Source organism: Gymnodraco acuticeps, unplaced genomic scaffold, assembly GCF_902827175.1.
Source record: "Gymnodraco acuticeps unplaced genomic scaffold, fGymAcu1.1, whole genome shotgun sequence".
Lineage (NCBI taxonomy): Eukaryota > Metazoa > Chordata > Actinopteri > Perciformes > Bathydraconidae > Gymnodraco > Gymnodraco acuticeps.
The window spans coordinates 63885-82656 of NW_022990834.1; the positions used below are offsets into that span (position 1 = coordinate 63885).

An 18772-nucleotide genomic window follows, 5' to 3' on the forward strand; every position below is an offset into this window, starting at 1 on the left:
TGATGGTTTGCTTTTTTCCCCATTTCCTCTCGTAATGTTGAGCCTGTGCTCCATCTGTGTCCGTCAAAAAGACCCCAAAGAGACCGGCATGTTAGAACATGCCGGTCTCTTTGGGGTCTTTTTCTAAGACGCGCAAAACAACCACAAAAACACAAACAACCAAATAAAGACACAAAAAGACCCAGAAGAGACTCAAAGACAAAACAACCGTTAACAGAGACGAAACAATACCAAACAGATGCAAAGTGTTACGCTTTGATCGTTATTCTCGCGTCCAGGAGAGAAGCTTTAAAAAGGGAGACTAATGGAGTCTCTGAGAAGGTTCAAATGGGTACTTTAATTAAAATGGCGCGGTAATGTTACAAGCAGAAGATGGTCCAGAGAGAGGGAAGAGAACAGCTCCCTCTCTGAGTGTCGGCCGAGCAGAAGAGCTCCCACAAGCCCTCGTCACCTGACTATCTCATTTGGCTCCTCCTCCTCTCTGGCTGCAGTGCTTCTCAAACTTTTACGTGTTTTTAAAAACGTGTCCCAGGCATCCCCAGTGTCAACGACACCTATTGGTTTGATTCCAGTCATTTCATCAAATATTTGTTTGTCCTTTTTAAGTGAATAAGAGTCTGTTGAAGCTCGGATGTGACTATCTAGAGCAGTGTGGACTCTACACATGTTCTAAAGAGTAGTCTAGAGTAGTGTGGACTCTACACATGTTCTAAAGAGTAGTCTAGAGTAGTGTGGACTCTACACATGTTCTAAAGAGTAGTCTAGAGTAGTGTGGACTCTACACATGTTCTAAAGAGTAATCTAGAGTAGTGTGGACTCTACACATGTTCTAAAGAGTAGTCTAGAGTAGTGTGGACTCTACACATGCTCTAAAGAGTAGTCTAGAGTAGTGTGGACTCTACACATGTTCTAAAGAGTAGTCTAGAGTAGTGTGGACTCTACACATGTTCTAAAGAGTAGTCTAGAGCAGTGTGGACTCTACACATGTTCTAAAGAGTAGTCTAGAGTAGTGTGGACTCTACACATGTTCTAAAGAGTAGTCAAGAGTAGTGTGGACTCTACACATGTTCTACAGAGTAATCTAGAGTAGTGTGGACTCTACACATGTTCTACAGAGTAATCTAGAGTAGTGTGGACTCTACACATGTTCTAAAGAGTAGTCTAGACCAGTGTGGACTCTACACATGTTCTAAAGAGTAATCTAGAGTAGTGTGGACTCTACACATGTTCTAAAGAGTAGTCTTGAGCAGTGTGGACTCTACACATGTTCTAAAGAGTAGTCTAGAGTAGTGTGGACTCTACACATGTTCTAAAGAGTAGTCTAGAGTAGTGTGGACTCTACACATGTTCTAAAGAGTAGTCTAGAGTAGTGTGGACTCTACACATGTTCTAAAGAGTAGTCTAGAGTAGTGTGGACTCTACACATGTTCTAAAGAGTAGTCTAGAGCAGTGTGGACTCTACACATGCTCTAAAGAGTAGTCTAGAGTAGTGTGGACTCTACACATGCTCTAAAGAGTAGTCTAGAGTAGTGTGGACTCTACACATGCTCTAAAGAGTAGTCTAGAGCAGTGTGGACTCTACACATGTTCTAAAGAGTAGTCTAGAGTAGTGTGGACTTTACACATGTTCTAAAGAGTAGTCTAGAGTAGTGTGGACTCTACACATGTTCTAAAGAGTAGTCTAGAGTAGTGTGGACTCTACACATGTTCTAAAGAGTAGTCTAGAGTAGTGTGGACTCTACACATGCTCTAAAGAGTAGTCTAGAGCAGTGTGGACTCTACACATGCTCTAAAGAGTAGTCTAGAGTAGTGTGGACTCTACACATGCTCTAAAGAGTAGTCTAGAGCAGTGTGGACTCTACACATGTTCTAAAGAGTAGTCTAGAGTAGTGTGGACTCTACACATGTTCTAAAGAGTAGTCTAGAGTAGTGTGGACTCTACACATGTTCTAAAGAGTAGTCTAGAGTAGTGTGGACTCTACACATGCTCTAAAGAGTAGTCTAGATCAGTGTGGACTCTACACATGTTCTAAAGAGTAGTCTAGAGTAGTGTGGACTCTACACATGTTCTAAAGAGTAGTCTAGAGTAGTGTGGACTCTACACATGCTCTAAAGAGTAGTCTAGAGTAGTGTGGACTCTACACATGCTCTAAAGAGTAGTCTAGAGCAGTGTGGACTCTACACATGTTCTAAAGAGTAGTCTAGAGTAGTGTGGACTCTACACATGTTCTAAAGAGTAGTCTAGAGTAGTGTGGACTCTACACATGTTCTAAAGAGTAGTCTAGAGCAGTGTGGACTCTACACATGTTCTAAAGAGTAGTCTAGAGTAGTGTGGACTCTACACATGCTCTAAAGAGTAGTCTAGAGCAGTGTGGACTCTACACATGTTCTAAAGAGTAGTCTAGAGTAGTGTGGACTCTACACATGCTCTAAAGAGTAGTCTAGAGTAGTGTGGACTCTACACATGCTCTAAAGAGTAGTCTAGAGTAGTGTGGACTCTACACATGCTCTAAAGAGTAGTCTAGAGCAGTGTGGACTCTACACATGCTCTAAAGAGTAGTCTAGAGTAGTGTGGACTCTACACATGCTCTAAAGAGTAGTCTAGAGTAGTGTGGACTCTACACATGCTCTAAAGAGTAGTCTAGAGTAGTGTGGACTCTACACATGTTCTAAAGAGTAGTCTAGAGTAGTGTGGACTCTACACATGTTCTAAAGAGTAGTCTAGAGTAGTGTGGACTCTACACATGTTCTAAAGAGTAGTCTAGAGCAGTGTGGACTCTACACATGTTCTAAAGAGTAGTCTAGAGTAGTGTGGACTCTACACATGCTCTAAAGAGTAGTCTAGAGCAGTGTGGACTCTACACATGTTCTAAAGAGTAGTCTAGAGTAGTGTGGACTCTACACATGCTCTAAAGAGTAGTCTAGAGTAGTGTGGACTCTACACATGCTCTAAAGAGTAGTCTAGAGTAGTGTGGACTCTACACATGCTCTAAAGAGTAGTCTAGAGCAGTGTGGACTCTACACATGCTCTAAAGAGTAGTCTAGAGTAGTGTGGACTCTACACATGCTCTAAAGAGTAGTCTAGAGTAGTGTGGACTCTACACATGCTCTAAAGAGTAGTCTAGAGTAGTGTGGACTCTACACATGTTCTAAAGAGTAGTCTAGAGTAGTGTGGACTCTACACATGCTCTAAAGAGTAGTCTAGAGCAGTGTGGACTCTACACATGTTCTAAAGAGTAGTCTAGAGTAGTGTGGACTCTACACATGTTCTAAAGAGTAGTCTAGATCAGTGCTTCTCAAACTTTGTTCAGTAGTGTTCCCCCTTTGAAACATTTTCACCCCCTGACCGACCCCGGACATTTTTGACAGAAAAAGCCTAAATAAATAATTCCAATATAGCGATGTTCCCTCAGTGTGTGATTTATTAACTCCTTCATGCATTACAACAAACTAAGGATATTTTCATCTTTATGCGTGAAAAAAAAGAATGAACACAATTATATATTATTAAAAACTATAAATACAATACACAAATGTAACATGTTTATATGAGGACCCCCTTCTAGGAATATTTAATGTAAAATTGTGTTTTCTATTTAACTTATTGTAGAGATTATTATTTTTGTAATCATGTATGGTATTTATTTAATTAACCTTTTTATTTTTGAACCTCACGTACCCCCTGCAGTACCCCTAGGGGTCCGCGTACCCCCATTTGAGAATCACTGGGGGACTTCCCCCCTCGTTCTCCTGTGTCCGATATTGCGTTAAACAGAGGATTTCGACATTTTGCATTCCTTGCTTCCTTCCTTCCACACGCCTTTTCTCCTCCTTATCTCTTTCATAACTTTATATTCAATACATTTTAACGGCTGCGATCGTTACTTTCCCCTAAAACCTGAAGTCAAGGTATTTCGGAGATCCCTTCCGGAATAGCTTTTCAAAATAAACGTTAACCACAGGCGTAAGCTAACCGGAAGTATTTTCACAATAAAACAGTTATGAAAGTACTGGTGTTTAATCTCTTATATCATCAAATATTGATTTTAATTTCTAACAAAAGCAACCATGAAAAACAAACAATAACAAAATAGACACACGAGTGCAAAAGGCCTTCAACAAAGAGACGCAATACAACTAGAGACGGATGCAAAACGACCATCAGACACACACCAATCAAAAAGAGACAGAACATGTTTGAAAAGAGACCCATAAGGACAGAGCTCAACACTAAGACACACAAACTGATGCAAAACGATCACAATAAGCCAAAAAACAACCAAAAAGATACAGAAATAGGCAACGAAGAAACGCAACATGTCTCCAAAGACATGCAGAACAGCCATGAACGTAACACCATTACAAACGGACACCAGACTATCACAACACGTCTGAACATGTGCTTTGAAGCAGCTGTGAATAAGGCTTCAACAGGACTCCACAGCCACTGCTGCTCTGAGCTAAATGCTAAAGGACGTTTTGCTGTCAACTCTAAAGGTTTGCAAATGAGCAGCGAACACGAAGTACAGCTGCGAGGATGAGTCATGGTTTACGGGCGTTTGGTCAGAAGCCCAGGAGGTGTGAGGAGAAGCAACATTTAGGACGGCCTGTTCTCCAATAACATTGTGTTCTCTACTAATTAAATCCCTGTTGTGCTTTTACTGTGAACGCGTAACACTCACTTTGTAGATTCCATTTGATTCTGGACGGAATAATGTGGATACAAACATTAATTTCACGGCAAACAACATCCAACATCCAATAGTTGTCGAGATATTTCATCCAAAGTAACATTTCTCTCAGCTCATGATGAATATTTACATTAAGTACGTCTGTTTCCTGTAGTTATTTAACTGCTCTTTTTACTGTACAGTTGTACTATCATGCTGCTGTGTTTATTGTATTTGTGTAACTCTGGCACAACAATTTCCTTCGGGATGAATAAAGTCCTATCTTATCTTAACCCTCTGAAAAACCACCTTAACTCCCCAAAAAAACACCTTAACTCTCCAAAATATGACCTTAACTCTCCAAAAACCACCTTAACTCTCAAATACCAACATAACTCTCCAAAAAAACACCTTAACTCTCCAAAATACCACCTTGACTCTCCAAAAAAACACCTTAACTCCTGAAGAACCACCTTAACTCTCCAAAAAACACCTTAACTCTCCAAAATACCACCTTAACTCTCCAAGAACCACCTTAACTCTACAAAAAAACCTTAACTATCCAAAATACCACCATGACTCTCCAAAAACCACCTTAACTCTCAAATACCAACATAACTCTCCAACCAAAATACCACCTTAACTCCCCAAGAACCACCTTAACTCTCCAAAAAAACACCTTAACTCTCCAAAAAAACACCTTAACTCTCCAAGAACCACCTTAACTCTACACAAAAACCTTAACTATCCAAAATACCAAGTTAACTCTCCTATATACGACCTTAATGTGTACAGTTTTATTATCATGCTGCTGTGTTTATTGTATTTTTGTAACTCTGGCACAACAATTTCCTTCTGGATGAATAAAGTCCTATCTTATCTTATCTCTCTTATTTAATCCCTGTTTTGAACCCTTTACACTCACTTTTGTAGATATCATTTGATTTGAGATTGAAATATATATAAACATTAATTTCATGACAAAACATCCAATAGTTGTCAAGATATTTCCTCATTTCCATCAAGGCAAGGCAAGGCAAGGCAAGTTTATTTATATAGCACTTTTCAACACAAGGCAATTCAAAGTGCTTTACAAAAAATGAAAGAGATTAAGAAAATGGCATTTAAAATCAGTCATTAAAAAGAAAAGCTAATAAAATAAACATTAAAAGAAAAAAATACATTGCAGTCAATTAAACATTAAAAGAAAAAAGTACATGGATAAAAGTTACAGTGCAGTCTAAGATATGAATAGTTCAATTAAAAGCAGCGACAAAAAGAAAAGTCTTCAGCCTGGATTTAAAAGTAGTCAGAGTTGCAGCGGACCTGCAGGTTTCTGGGAGTTTGTTCCAGATATTTGGAGCATAATAACTGAACGCTGCTTCTCCATGTTTAGTTCTGACTCTGGGGACAGAAAGCTGACCAGTCCCTGAAGACCTGAGAGATCTGGATGGTTCATAATTTAGCAGGAGGTCAGAAATGTGTTTTGGGCCTAAACCATTCAAAGCTTTATAAACCAGCAGCAGTATTTTGAAATCTATTCTTTGACACACAGGAAGCCAGTGTAAAGACTTCAGAACTGGAGTGATGTGATCCACTTTCTTAGTGTTAGTGAGGACTCAAGCAGCTGCGTTCTGAATCAGCTGCAGCTTCCTAATAGATTTTTTAGTGAGACCTGTGAAGACACCATTGCAGTAGTCGAGTCTACTGAAGATAAAAGCATGGACAAGTTTTTCCAAATCCTGCTGTGACATTAGTCTTTTAATCCTAGATATATTCTTTAGGTGATAGTAGGCTGATTTAGTAACAGTTTTAATGTGACTGTTGAAACTCAGGTCAGAGTCCATGACTACACCTAGATTTCTGGCTTTATCTGTTGTTTTGAACATTGCACACTGAAGCTCAGCGCTAACTTGTATACGTTCTGCCTTGGCTCCAAAAACCATTACCTCAGTTTTATCTTTGTTTAATTGGAGAAAGTTCTGACACATCCAGTCATTGATTTGTTCAATGCACTTACTCAGTGTTTGAATTGGAGCATAGTCTCCTGGTGAAATTGTTACGTAAATTTGTGTGTCATCTGCATAGCTATGGTAACTTATTTTGTTGTTCTTCATTATCTGAGCCAGTGGTAGCATGTAGATGTTAAAGAGAAGAGGCCCCAAGATGGAGCCTTGAGGAACCCCACATGTCATATTTGTCAACTCAGATGTGTATTTACCTATAGAAACAAAGTTGTTTCTGTCCTTTAAGTAGGATTCAAACCAATTCAGAACTGTTTCCGAAAGTCCCACCCAGTTTTCCAGTCGGTCTAGTAATATGCTGTGGTCAACAGTGTCAAACGCAGCACATCAGCTCATGTTGCTTTAAGAACAGTCAGTATGTATTAGTACCCTGATTTAAAGGAATACTTAACCCTTTGAAATAGTTTTTTTTAACATGCAGTGTTACATTCAAGATCTCATGGTACGACTGTATAAGTTTATATTGTTTTGTTTGTTTATCAGTTACCCAGAGATACCCTGAGTTCTTGAAGGTAACACGGTGCGAGTTATTGAACACATCTCACTGCACTGTAACTTTTATTCATGTTTTATTATCTTTGCTTTTAAACGAGTGTTTTTAAATGCGATTTTATAATATGTTTCTTAATGTCTTTCATTTTTATGAAGCACTTTGAATCGCCTTGTGTTGAAAGGTGCTATATAAATAAACTTGCCTTGTTGATATAAAAATGCGGTAACACTTTATATTAAGGCACACAAATTCACCATCAACTAGTATATTAGTATATTGGCTCTTTATTAGTCATTATAAAACACTTATTAATGCCTTATTCTGCACGACCATATTCTGCAAGTAATAATCCATTAGTTGAGAGTTTTTTCTCAATGACCCTCTAATTAGTGCTGATTGGTTGTAAGTCAGGAAGTTGTTGTACATGAGTCTTAATATGCTCAATATGGGCCTAATGAGGCAGCAGCACCACAAGAATAGTAATTCTCCCATAATAACACTTAACAGATATGATCTATTCTCATGTAACAAGACATGAAACTATAAGTGTTAATTAAGTGTAAATAACTAAAAACTTGTTCATAACAAATAAGCTAGTAGTGTGACTCTAATATGTTAATTAACTAGTTGATTGTGATAAGTGTAGAGGACCTATCATGCAAAATGCACTTTGTACTGACGCAGCGTCAGGAAACAAAACCCTCTCTCTTTTCCTCCGTACCCAAATCTCTAAAAACGGGGAACAACGGAGCTGATGCAGATTTGCGTCCGATATGACGTCATATCTGAAATGTGGACCCACGGCCCAATCAGAAACGTTGCTATCAGAAACAATGCCCGACTGTTTTGGACGTAATATGGTCGGTGTTTACATTAGCATGGCTAACACTCAGAGCTAACCTGTACTGGAGAGCATGTGTGTGAAGAAGCAGGAAGTAAAAAGGAACTCACCTTGTGGTATAACCGGCAAGAGAGAAAGCCTTTGAGCTCCAAACTGTTTCAGATCCTTGATAATCCATGATATGGCGTTTCATCACGGCAGCATTTAGTTTAGACAGTAGCTGCCGGGTCCCTCATGAGCTCAGACCCCTCCTCTTTAAAGCTTTATACCCAAATCAGCACTTTAGAAACAGGAAGTGAAATAGAGGGATATGAGGCGTGGCTAGAATGATCTGTTTGGTGTTTGGAGCAAAACACTTCATAGACATGTTTTTATATATTTGTATATATCTGAGACCTCTGCTGTTGCCTACAAATAGCATGATAGGTGACCTTTAATATAAAGTGTTACCAAAAATGGTTATTTTATTTATCTAAATAAGTATACATTGAAACGTGCACATATTAAGATCTAGCCCTGTTGCAGTGAGGAGGATATCTGCAGCAGGAAGTGTTTGCTCTGCAGAAACAGTGATGTTCCCTCAGCGTGTGGAAACTCTTCAGGGTGACATAACGCCAAACGCCTCGAGGGCCATCGACAGCAGGTGAAATCAACTCTGATATCATTTGGGAGGTAATGGAAGCTCCTCCTGTGTTAACGGTGCCTCTGTGGCAGCGACCTCACAGGAGAAGATGTTAAACTGTTCATGAGCTCCGTGAATGTGGAAAAGCATTAAATCCACATTATTAGCCGTCATCCCGCGGCGGAAAATATGTTGTATTTTTAGCAGCGTACACAAGCTGCCTGTTTTATTCTGGATGTTTACTCGCTCATATTTCGTCCCTGTTGACAGAGTTTGAAATGTCTCGGCTGTAGTGAGCGTGTTATATTCATTTGGTTATAACAGATCAAAATAACCTCTTCATTTTACCGAAAAGTAACAACACAAAGGCGGAGTATGCTTTGTTCCTGTCGAGCTAATTGTGTCTTTAAAAAGAATATGTTTTAAACTTCTAGGAGTATTTCTTTAAAACAGAGTTAATCAAAGCAGTTTTAATTAAATAAGTATAACAAGATACCTGTGTCCTTATTTACAAATACCTTACTAAGATCCAGGCATGGACGGAGCCTGTGTCTGTCAAGAAGACCCCAAAAGAGACCGGAATCCTCTACGAAGACATGCAAACAACCACGAACACACAAAAAACAACAAAATAGAGACACGAACAGACCAAGAAGAGACTCAAAACTTCAACAAAAACATGCAAAACAACCAGCAGAAAGACAAAGAATAACCAAATACACACATAAAGACCATGAAGAGACACAACACAACTAAAAAGGGAAACTAAAGTGCATAATGCATTTTAATAGAGACGGAAAACAACTAGAAAATTATGCAAAACGACCACCAGTCACATCACAATCCTAAAGAAACAGAAAACGCCTTAAAGAATATGCAGAAGGACCAAACGGAGGCTTAAAACGTACACTAAGACACACAACAACAACAACAACAACAACAACAACAACAACGAACGGATGCAAAACGACCACAATAAGCCGAAAAACAACCAAAAACACACAGAAAAAGCCACAAAGAGACAAAAAACATAGTAAAATAAATGCCATTAAATAAGTGTACCAAGATACCTGTGTCCTTAATGCTCTCCTCATCTACTCAGACCATGCAAAGACAATGGGGAATGGAAACAGAGGTGCATTGTGGGACGTCACGGCCATCTGTTTTACCTGTGCAGTTTACACCTCCACTTTCACTGCTGTTACCTAGCTGCTATCACACTAATGTATACATGCTACACTTCCTGCTGTTACCTAGCTGCTATCACACTAATGTATACATGATACACTTCCTGCTGTTACCTAGCTGCTATCACACTAATGTGCTACATTGCTACACTTCCTGTTGTTACCTAGCTGCTATCACACTAATGTGTACATGCTACACTTCCTGTTGTTACCTAGCTGCTATCACACTAATGTGTACATGCTACACTTCCTGTTGTTACCTAGCTGCTATCACACTAATGTGTACATGCTACACTTCCTGTTGTTACCTAGCTGCTATCACACTAAGTGTACATGATACACTTCCTGTGTTACCTAGCTGCTATCACACTAATGTATACATGCTACACTTCCTGCTGTTACCTAGCTGCTATCACACTAATGTGTACATGCTACACTTCCTGTTGTTACCTAGCTGCTATCACACTAATGTATACATGCTACACTTCCTGTTGTTACCTAGCTGCTATCACACTAATGTATACATGCTACACTTCCTGTTGTTACCTAGCTGCTATCACACTAATGTATACATGATACACTTCCTGCTGTTACCTAGCTGCTATCACACTAATGTGTACATGCTACACTTCTGTTGTTACCTAGCTGCTATCACACTAATGTGTACATGCTACACTTCCTGCTGTTACCTAGCTGCTATCACACTAATGTGTACATGCTACACTTCCTGCTGTTACCTAGCTGCTATCACACTAATGTGTACATGCTACACTTCCTGCTGTTACCTAGCTGCTATCACACTAATGTATACATGCTACACTTCCTGCTGTTACCTAGCTGCTATCACACTAATGTGTACATGCTACACTTCCTGCTGTTACCTATCTGTTTTACCTGTGCAGTTTACACCTCCACTTTCACTGCTGTTACCTAGCTGCTATCACACTAATGTATACATGATACACTTCCTGCTGTTACCTAGCTGCTATCACACTAATGTGTACATGCTACACTTCCTGTTGTTACCTAGCTGCTATCACACTAATGTATACATGCTACACTTCCTGCTGTTACCTAGCTGCTATCACACTAATGTATACATGATACACTTCCTGCTGTTACCTAGCTGCTATCACACTAATGTGTACATGCTACACTTCCTGCTGTTACCTAGCTGCTATCACACTAATGTATACATGATACACTTCCTGCTGTTACCTAGCTGCTATCACACTAATGTGTACATGCTACACTTCCTGTTGTTACCTAGCTGCTATCACACTAATGTGTACATGCTACACTTCCTGTTGTTACCTAGCTGCTATCACACTAATGTATACATGCTACACTTCCTGTTGTTACCTGGCTGCTATCACACTAATGTGTACATGCTACACTTCCTGCTGTTACCTAGCTGCTATCACACTAATGTGTACATGATACACTTCCTGCTGTTACCTAGCTGCTATCACACTAATGTATACATGATACACTTCCTGCTGTTACCTAGCTGCTATCACACTAATGTGTACATGCTACACTTCCTGTTGTTACCTAGCTGCTATCACACTAATGTATACATGCTACACTTCCTGTTGTTACCTGGCTGCTATCACACTAATGTATACATGCTACACTTCCTGTTGTTACCTAGCTGCTATCACACTAATGTATACATGATACACTTCCTGCTGTTACCTAGCTGCTATCACACTAATGTATACATGCTACACTTCCTGTTGTTACCTAGCTGCTATCACACTAATGTGTACATGCTACACTTCCTGCTGTTACCTAGCTGCTATCACACTAATGTGTACATGCTACACTTCCTGCTGTTACCTAGCTGCTATCACACTAATGTGTACATGCTACACTTCCTGCTGTTACCTAGCTGCTATCACACTAATGTGTACATGCTACACTTCCTGTTGTTACCTAGCTGCTATCACACTAATGTATACATGCTACACTTCCTGCTGTTACCTAGCTGCTATCACACTAATGTGTACATGCTACACTTCCTGCTGTTACCTAGCTGCTATCACACTAATGTGTACATGCTACACTTCCTGCTGTTACCTAGCTGCTATCACACTAATGTGTACATGCTACACTTCCTGTTGTTACCTAGCTGCTATCACACTAATGTATACATGCTACACTTCCTGCTGTTACCTAGCTGCTATCACACTAATGTATACATGCTACACTTCCTGCTGTTACCTAGCTGCTATCACACTAATGTGTACATGCTACACTTCCTGTTGTTACCTAGCTGCTATCACACTAATGTGTACATGCTACACTTCCTGCTGTTACCTAGCTGCTATCACACTAATGTATACATGCTACACTTCCTGCTGTTACCCTAGCTGCTATCACACCTAATGTATACATGCTACACTTCCTGTTGTTTACCTGGCTGCTATCACACTAATGTATACATGCTACACTTCCTGCTGTTACCTAGCTGCTATCACACTAATGTGTTACATGCTACACTTCCTGCTGTTACTGGCTGCTATCACACTAATGTGTACAATGCTACACTTCCTGCTGTTACCTAGCTGCTATCACACTAATGTATACATGCTACCACTTCCTGCTGTTACCTAGCTGCTATCACACTAATGTGTACATGCTACACTTCCTGCTGTTACCTAGCTGCTATCACACTAATGTGTACATGCTACACTTCCTGCTGTTACCTAGCTGCTATCACACTAATGTATACATGCTACACTTCCTGCTGTTACCTAGCTGCTATCACACTAATGTGTACATGCTACACTTCCTGTTGTTACCTAGCTGCTATCACACTAATGTATACATGCTACACTTCCTGTTGTTACCTAGCTGCTATCACACTAATGTATACATGCTACACTTCCTGTTGTTACCTAGCTGCTATCACACTAATGTGTACATGCTACACTTCCTGTTGTTACCTAGCTGCTATCACACTAATGTATACATGCTACACTTCCTGTTGTTACCTAGCTGCTATCACACTAATGTATACATGCTACACTTCCTGTTGTACCTAGCTGCTATCACACTAATGTATACATGCTACACTTCCTGTTGTTACCTAGCTGCTATCACACTAATGTGTACATGCTACACTTCCTGCTGTTACCTGGCTGCTATCACACTAATGTATACATGCTACACTTCCTGCTGTTACCTGGCTGCTATCACACTAATGTGTACATGCTACACTTCCTGTTGTTACCTAGCTGCTATCACACTAATGTGTACATGCTACACTTCCTGCTGTTACCTAGCTGCTATCACACTAATGTGTACATGCTACACTTCCTGTTGTTACCTAGCTGCTATCACACTAATGTATACATGCTACACTTCCTGTTATTACCTAGCTGCTATCACACTAATGTGTACATGCTACACTTCCTGCTGTTACCTAGCTGCTATCACACTAATGTGTACATGCTACACTTCCTGCTGTTACCTAGCTGCTATCACACTAATGTATACATGATACACTTCCTGCTGTTACCTGGCTGCTATCACACTAATGTGTACATGCTACACTTCCTGTTGTTACCTAGCTGCTATCACACTAATGTGTACATGCTACACTTCCTGCTGTTACCTAGCTGCTATCACACTAATGTGTACATGCTACACTTCCTGTTGTTACCTAGCTGCTATCACACTAATGTGTACATGCTACACTTCCTGCTGTTACCTAGCTGCTATCACACTAATGTGTACATGCTACACTTCCTGTTGTTACCTAGCTGCTATCACACTAATGTATACATGCTACACTTCCTGTATTACCTAGCTGCTATCACACTAATGTGTACATGCTACACTTCCTGCTGTTACCTAGCTGCTATCACACTAATGTGTACATGCTACACTTCCTGCTGTTACCTAGCTGCTATCACACTAATGTATACATGCTACACTTCCTGCTGTTACCTGGCTGCTATCACACTAATGTGTACATGCTACACTTCCTGTTGTTACCTAGCTGCTATCACACTAATGTAATGTACACTTCCTGCTGTTACCTACTGCTATCACACTAATGTGTCATGCTACACTTCCTGTTGTACTGGCTGCTATCACACTAATGTGTACATGCTACACTTCCTGCTTGTTACCTGGTACATGCTACCACTTCCTGCTGTTACTGGCTGCTATCACACTATATGTACATGCTACACTTCCTGCTGTTACCTGGCTGCTATCACACTAATGTGTACATGCTACACTTCCTGTTGTTACCTAGCTGCTATCACACTAATGTGTACATGCTACACTTCCTGCTGTTACCTAGCTGCTATCACACTAATGTGTACATGCTACACTTCCTGTTGTTACCTGGCTGCTATCACACTAATGTGTACATGCTACACTTCCTGCTGTTACCTGGCTGCTATCACACTAATGTGTACATGCTACACTTCCTGCTGTTACCTGGCTGCTATCACACTAATGTGTACATGCTACACTTCCTGATGTTACCTAGCTGCTATCACACTAATGTATACATGCTACACTTCCTGTTATTACCTGGCTGCTATCACACTAATGTGTACATGCTACACTTCCTGATGTTACCTAGCTGCTATCACACTAATGTATACATGCTACACTTCCTGCTGTTACCTGGCTGCTATCACACTAATGTGTACATGCTACACTTCCTGCTGTTACCTGGCTGCTATCACACTAATGTGTACATGCTACACTTCCTGCTGTTACCTAGCTGCTATCACACTAATGTATACATGCTACACTTCCTGCTGTTACCTGGCTGCTATCACACTAATGTGTACATGCTACACTTCCTGTTGTTACCTAGCTGCTATCACACTAATGTGTACATGCTACACTTCCTGCTGTTACCTAGCTGCTATCACACTAATGTGTACATGCTACACTTCCTGCTGTTACCTGGCTGCTATCACACTAATGTGTACATGCTACACTTCCTGCTGTTACCTAGCTGCTATCACACTAATGTATACATGCTACACTTCCTGCTGTTACCTGGCTGCTATCACACTAATGTGTACATGCTACACTTCCTGTTGTTACCTGGCTGCTATCACACTAATGTGTACATGCTACACTTCCTGTTGTTACCTAGCTGCTATCACACTAATGTGTACATGCTACACTTCCTGCTGTTACCTGGCTGCTATCACACTAATGTGTACATGCTACACTTCCTGTTGTTACCTAGCTGCTATCACACTAATGTATACATGCTACACTTCCTGCTGTTACCTAGCTGCTATCACACTAATGTATACATGCTACACTTCCTGCTGTTACCTAGCTGCTATCACACTAATGTGTACATGCTACACTTCCTGTTGTTACCTAGCTGCTATCACACTAATGTGTACATGCTACACTTCCTGTTGTTACCTGGCTGCTATCACACTAATGTATACATGCTACACTTCCTGTTGTTACCTAGCTGCTATCACACTAATGTATACATGCTACACTTCCTGTTATTACCTAGCTGCTATCACACTAATGTGTACATGCTACACTTCCTGTTGTTACCTAGCTGCTATCACACTAATGTGTACATGCTACACTTCCTGTTGTTACCTAGCTGCTATCACACTAATGTATACATGCTACACTTCCTGTTGTACCTAGCTGCTATCACACTAATGTATACATGCTACACTTCCTGTTATTACCTAGCTGCTATCACACTAATGTGTACATGCTACACTTCCTCCTGTTACCTAGCTGCTATCACACTAATGTATACATGCTACACTTCCTCCTGTTACCTGGCTGCTATCACACTAATGTGTACATGCTACACTTCCTGCTGTTACCTAGCTGCTATCACACTAATGTGTACATGCTACACTTCCTGCTGTTACCTGGCTGCTATCACACTAATGCAGTGGAGAACCGTGTCTATCACAACTGGACCTGTCTTTCTGTTGTGTGAGGATGAGCAGAAGGTGAACAGTGGCTTTTTTTACAGCATTATTTGTGGGCGGGACAGCTACAAATCTGATTAAACTGAAAGTATTCATTCACAGATTCATGAGATAATACTCAATAAGATTCATCAACACTTGTTCACATTGTCATTTGTTACAAGCAAATCCATAATAGCTGCTTTACAAAGCTTAATAATATCCTCTTATATTGTTCAGAAAAGTGTCTAAATGTTATTTTTGTGTTCATTATTGCTAACGTTGACGATCTAACCTGATTATCCCCAAAACAGCAATCATTTACTTATAACACGGGCAGTGTTTTGCACATTAGACAAAGGCAGTGCATTGTAAAAAGGTGTTTTAAAATTCCTTGCTGGTTCAATATTACATCTACTCCTCTGGCCAAAAGTGAAAAAGCCTTTAATAATTTCACCCCCTTCAGAACGCTGTTTGTGCAGCAACTCAGTTTTATTCGAACATGAAATCCATCTGATTAAAGGCTTTCTATCTCTTTACCAGAACAGTGCCTCAGACCTTTCTTATTTTCCATTAAACCTCCTCTTTGGGACCAAAAAACACAGACATTTGTCATAATTTCAGCACTTCCTGTCCTCTGGTCTGGAGGTCAGTGGTTTTCTGAATCTGTTTGTGGTTGTTATCCTAAAATAAGGTGTGTGGTTAACACAGTTTTTGTTCTACTTCATAAAACACATCAGTAAACACCCCACTGGTGGATTTAGAAACGGAGTGTGACCGTGCTGTAGTTCCTTTATAGCCCAACATTAGCCTCCTTTAGCTTAGCGGTGGTGACGTGAAGTCATGTGACCATGCTGTAGTTCCTTTATAGCCCAACATTAGCAACCTTTAGCTTAGTGGTGGTGACGTGAAGTCATGTGACCGTGCTGTAGTTCCTTTATAACCCAACATTAGCCTCCTTTAGCTTAGCGGTGGTGACGTGAAGTCATGTGACCGTGCTGTAGTTCCTTTATAGCCCAACATTAGCCGCCTTTAGCTTAGCGGTGGTGACGTGAAGTCATGTGACCGTGCTGTAGTTCCTTTATAGCCCAACATTAGCCGCCTTTAGCTTAGCGGTGGTGACGTGAAGTCATGTGACCGTGCTGTAGTTCCTTTATAGCCCAACATTAGCAACCTTTAGCTTAGTGGTGGTGACGTGAAGTCATGTGACCGTGCTGTAGTTCCTCTATAGCCCAACATTAGCCTCCTTTAGCTTAGCGGTGGTGACGTGAAGTCATGTGACCGTGCTGTAGTTCCTTTCATTGCCATTAAAGCTTGTTTGTTGAGATTATCTGCATAATCCAAAATCCAACTGTAAAATTACATTAGCATTTTGACATGGGAGACGCTAACATTCAGAAATACATTTTCCCTAACCACCCTATCGCTAACACAACAACATGTCAAATAATTGGCTGTCCTGTTTGATTGACAGTGTATACGTCACGACTTAAATTAGTTTATTTCTAACTTTTGTCCCTTTTTCTCCCCTCAGAGTCGGAAACACGCCAACAAAGTGCGTCTGTACTACATGCTACATCCTGTGGATGGAGGCTGCCCCGCCAAGAAGCTCAGAACAGACAATGTGAGTCCGTGTGATTTAACATCCTCTTGTTCCCTGTAATCTCTGACAAACATGCCCACAGCCTGCCGGTCTCTCATGGAAACCCGTATGTATTGTTGGTGGATTTTCCTGCTTTTTCCCATCATGCCCCCCTCCCTCCAGATCGCAGATAAACATGTTTTTAGAGCGATGAACAATGTGACAGTGACGTGTCTGTGGTCGGATGCTAAGGGATGCCAAGTGTTCGTTTAATACAGAGACACGTCGTGATGCTCCCGTCCCTCCTAGTGCTGAGAACTGGACGAACACGACATGTTTGACAGATTCGATTATGAGGTCTGTCGCTCGATGAGTGTGTGTGAAAGTGTCTGCTGGGAAGTGTGGATTTGAACAACTTTTTATTCCTATGTGTCGGATATTCTCAAAGAGTGTTTAAACCACAGAGATTCTCAACCTGTCCAAGAGACTATTTAACGTTTCCCTCTTACCGTTTGAATGCTTATGTCTTACTTCTTTTGGTTGAGCACTAGCGGCACTGTAGATAAAAACGTTATAACTTAAAGCTCATATATAATAAGGGATCTTTAATACCAGTGAATTTAAAAGCCCAAGAAACAGTTTCTTTGTCAAGTAAAGGTTGATAAAGCTGGCGACGCAATGCAAAGTAATAGCAGTTTTAAGACATTAAAAGGCAACGTGGAAGCTTGAAATCAGCTCTTATGGTCTTTTCAAAAGAGACTGCAGTGCTTTGAGAATACGACTGCACTGACACTATTGACGTATTTACGATACGCCGGCATGTGCCCAAAGATACCTTCAAAATGAAGCATACAGAATGACTCTTAGAGGGCTCTTCCACTCTCCTTTCATTGCACTTGGATGCCATTTTCTACTTTCCTCTGCCTCCTCCTTTCCCCTCTATTTTTCCTTTTATTCCTTTTCTACGTCCCACTTTCCATCCTTCCCTTTCCTCCACTGTTATAAACTCTCCTTCTCTCTAATTTCATTTTCATGAATAATCTTAATCCCTTTCCTTCCCTCTCTTCCTATCTTATCCTTTCCTCTGCTTTTCCTCCACTCTCCTCCTCATCCTCCATTTCCATTATTCTGCTCTCACCTCATTCTCCTTCTGCTTTCCTTTCCTAATCCCTTTCCTTATTATCCTCCCCTCTCCTCACCTTCCTCCTTCTCTTCCTCCCTGCTTGCTCCTTACGTTACCTTCCTTTATTCACCATTTATTTTTCTCATATCTTGTCGTCCCTCCTTTTAGTGTTCCTGTCACATCCAACATCATTTTCCCACTTTTCCTCTTCCCTATTCCTGCAGAACGTCTTTCTTTGTTTTCTGTACTCTCTGAGACACAGGAGTTATCTGTCTGCTGATGATTGTATCT

General features: G+C 40.5%; 1 protein-coding gene across 1 annotated transcript in view; it reads left to right on the plus strand.

Moving 5' to 3' along the window:
- Positions 1-18772, plus strand: part of zmat4a (zinc finger, matrin-type 4a) — a 194130-nt gene that overhangs the window by 62347 nt on the left and 113011 nt on the right. The window contains exon 3 of the mRNA XM_034232928.1: positions 17311-17400. Within this exon, the coding sequence (XP_034088819.1) occupies positions 17311-17400 (90 nt within the window). The remainder of the gene's footprint in view (positions 1-17310; positions 17401-18772) is intronic.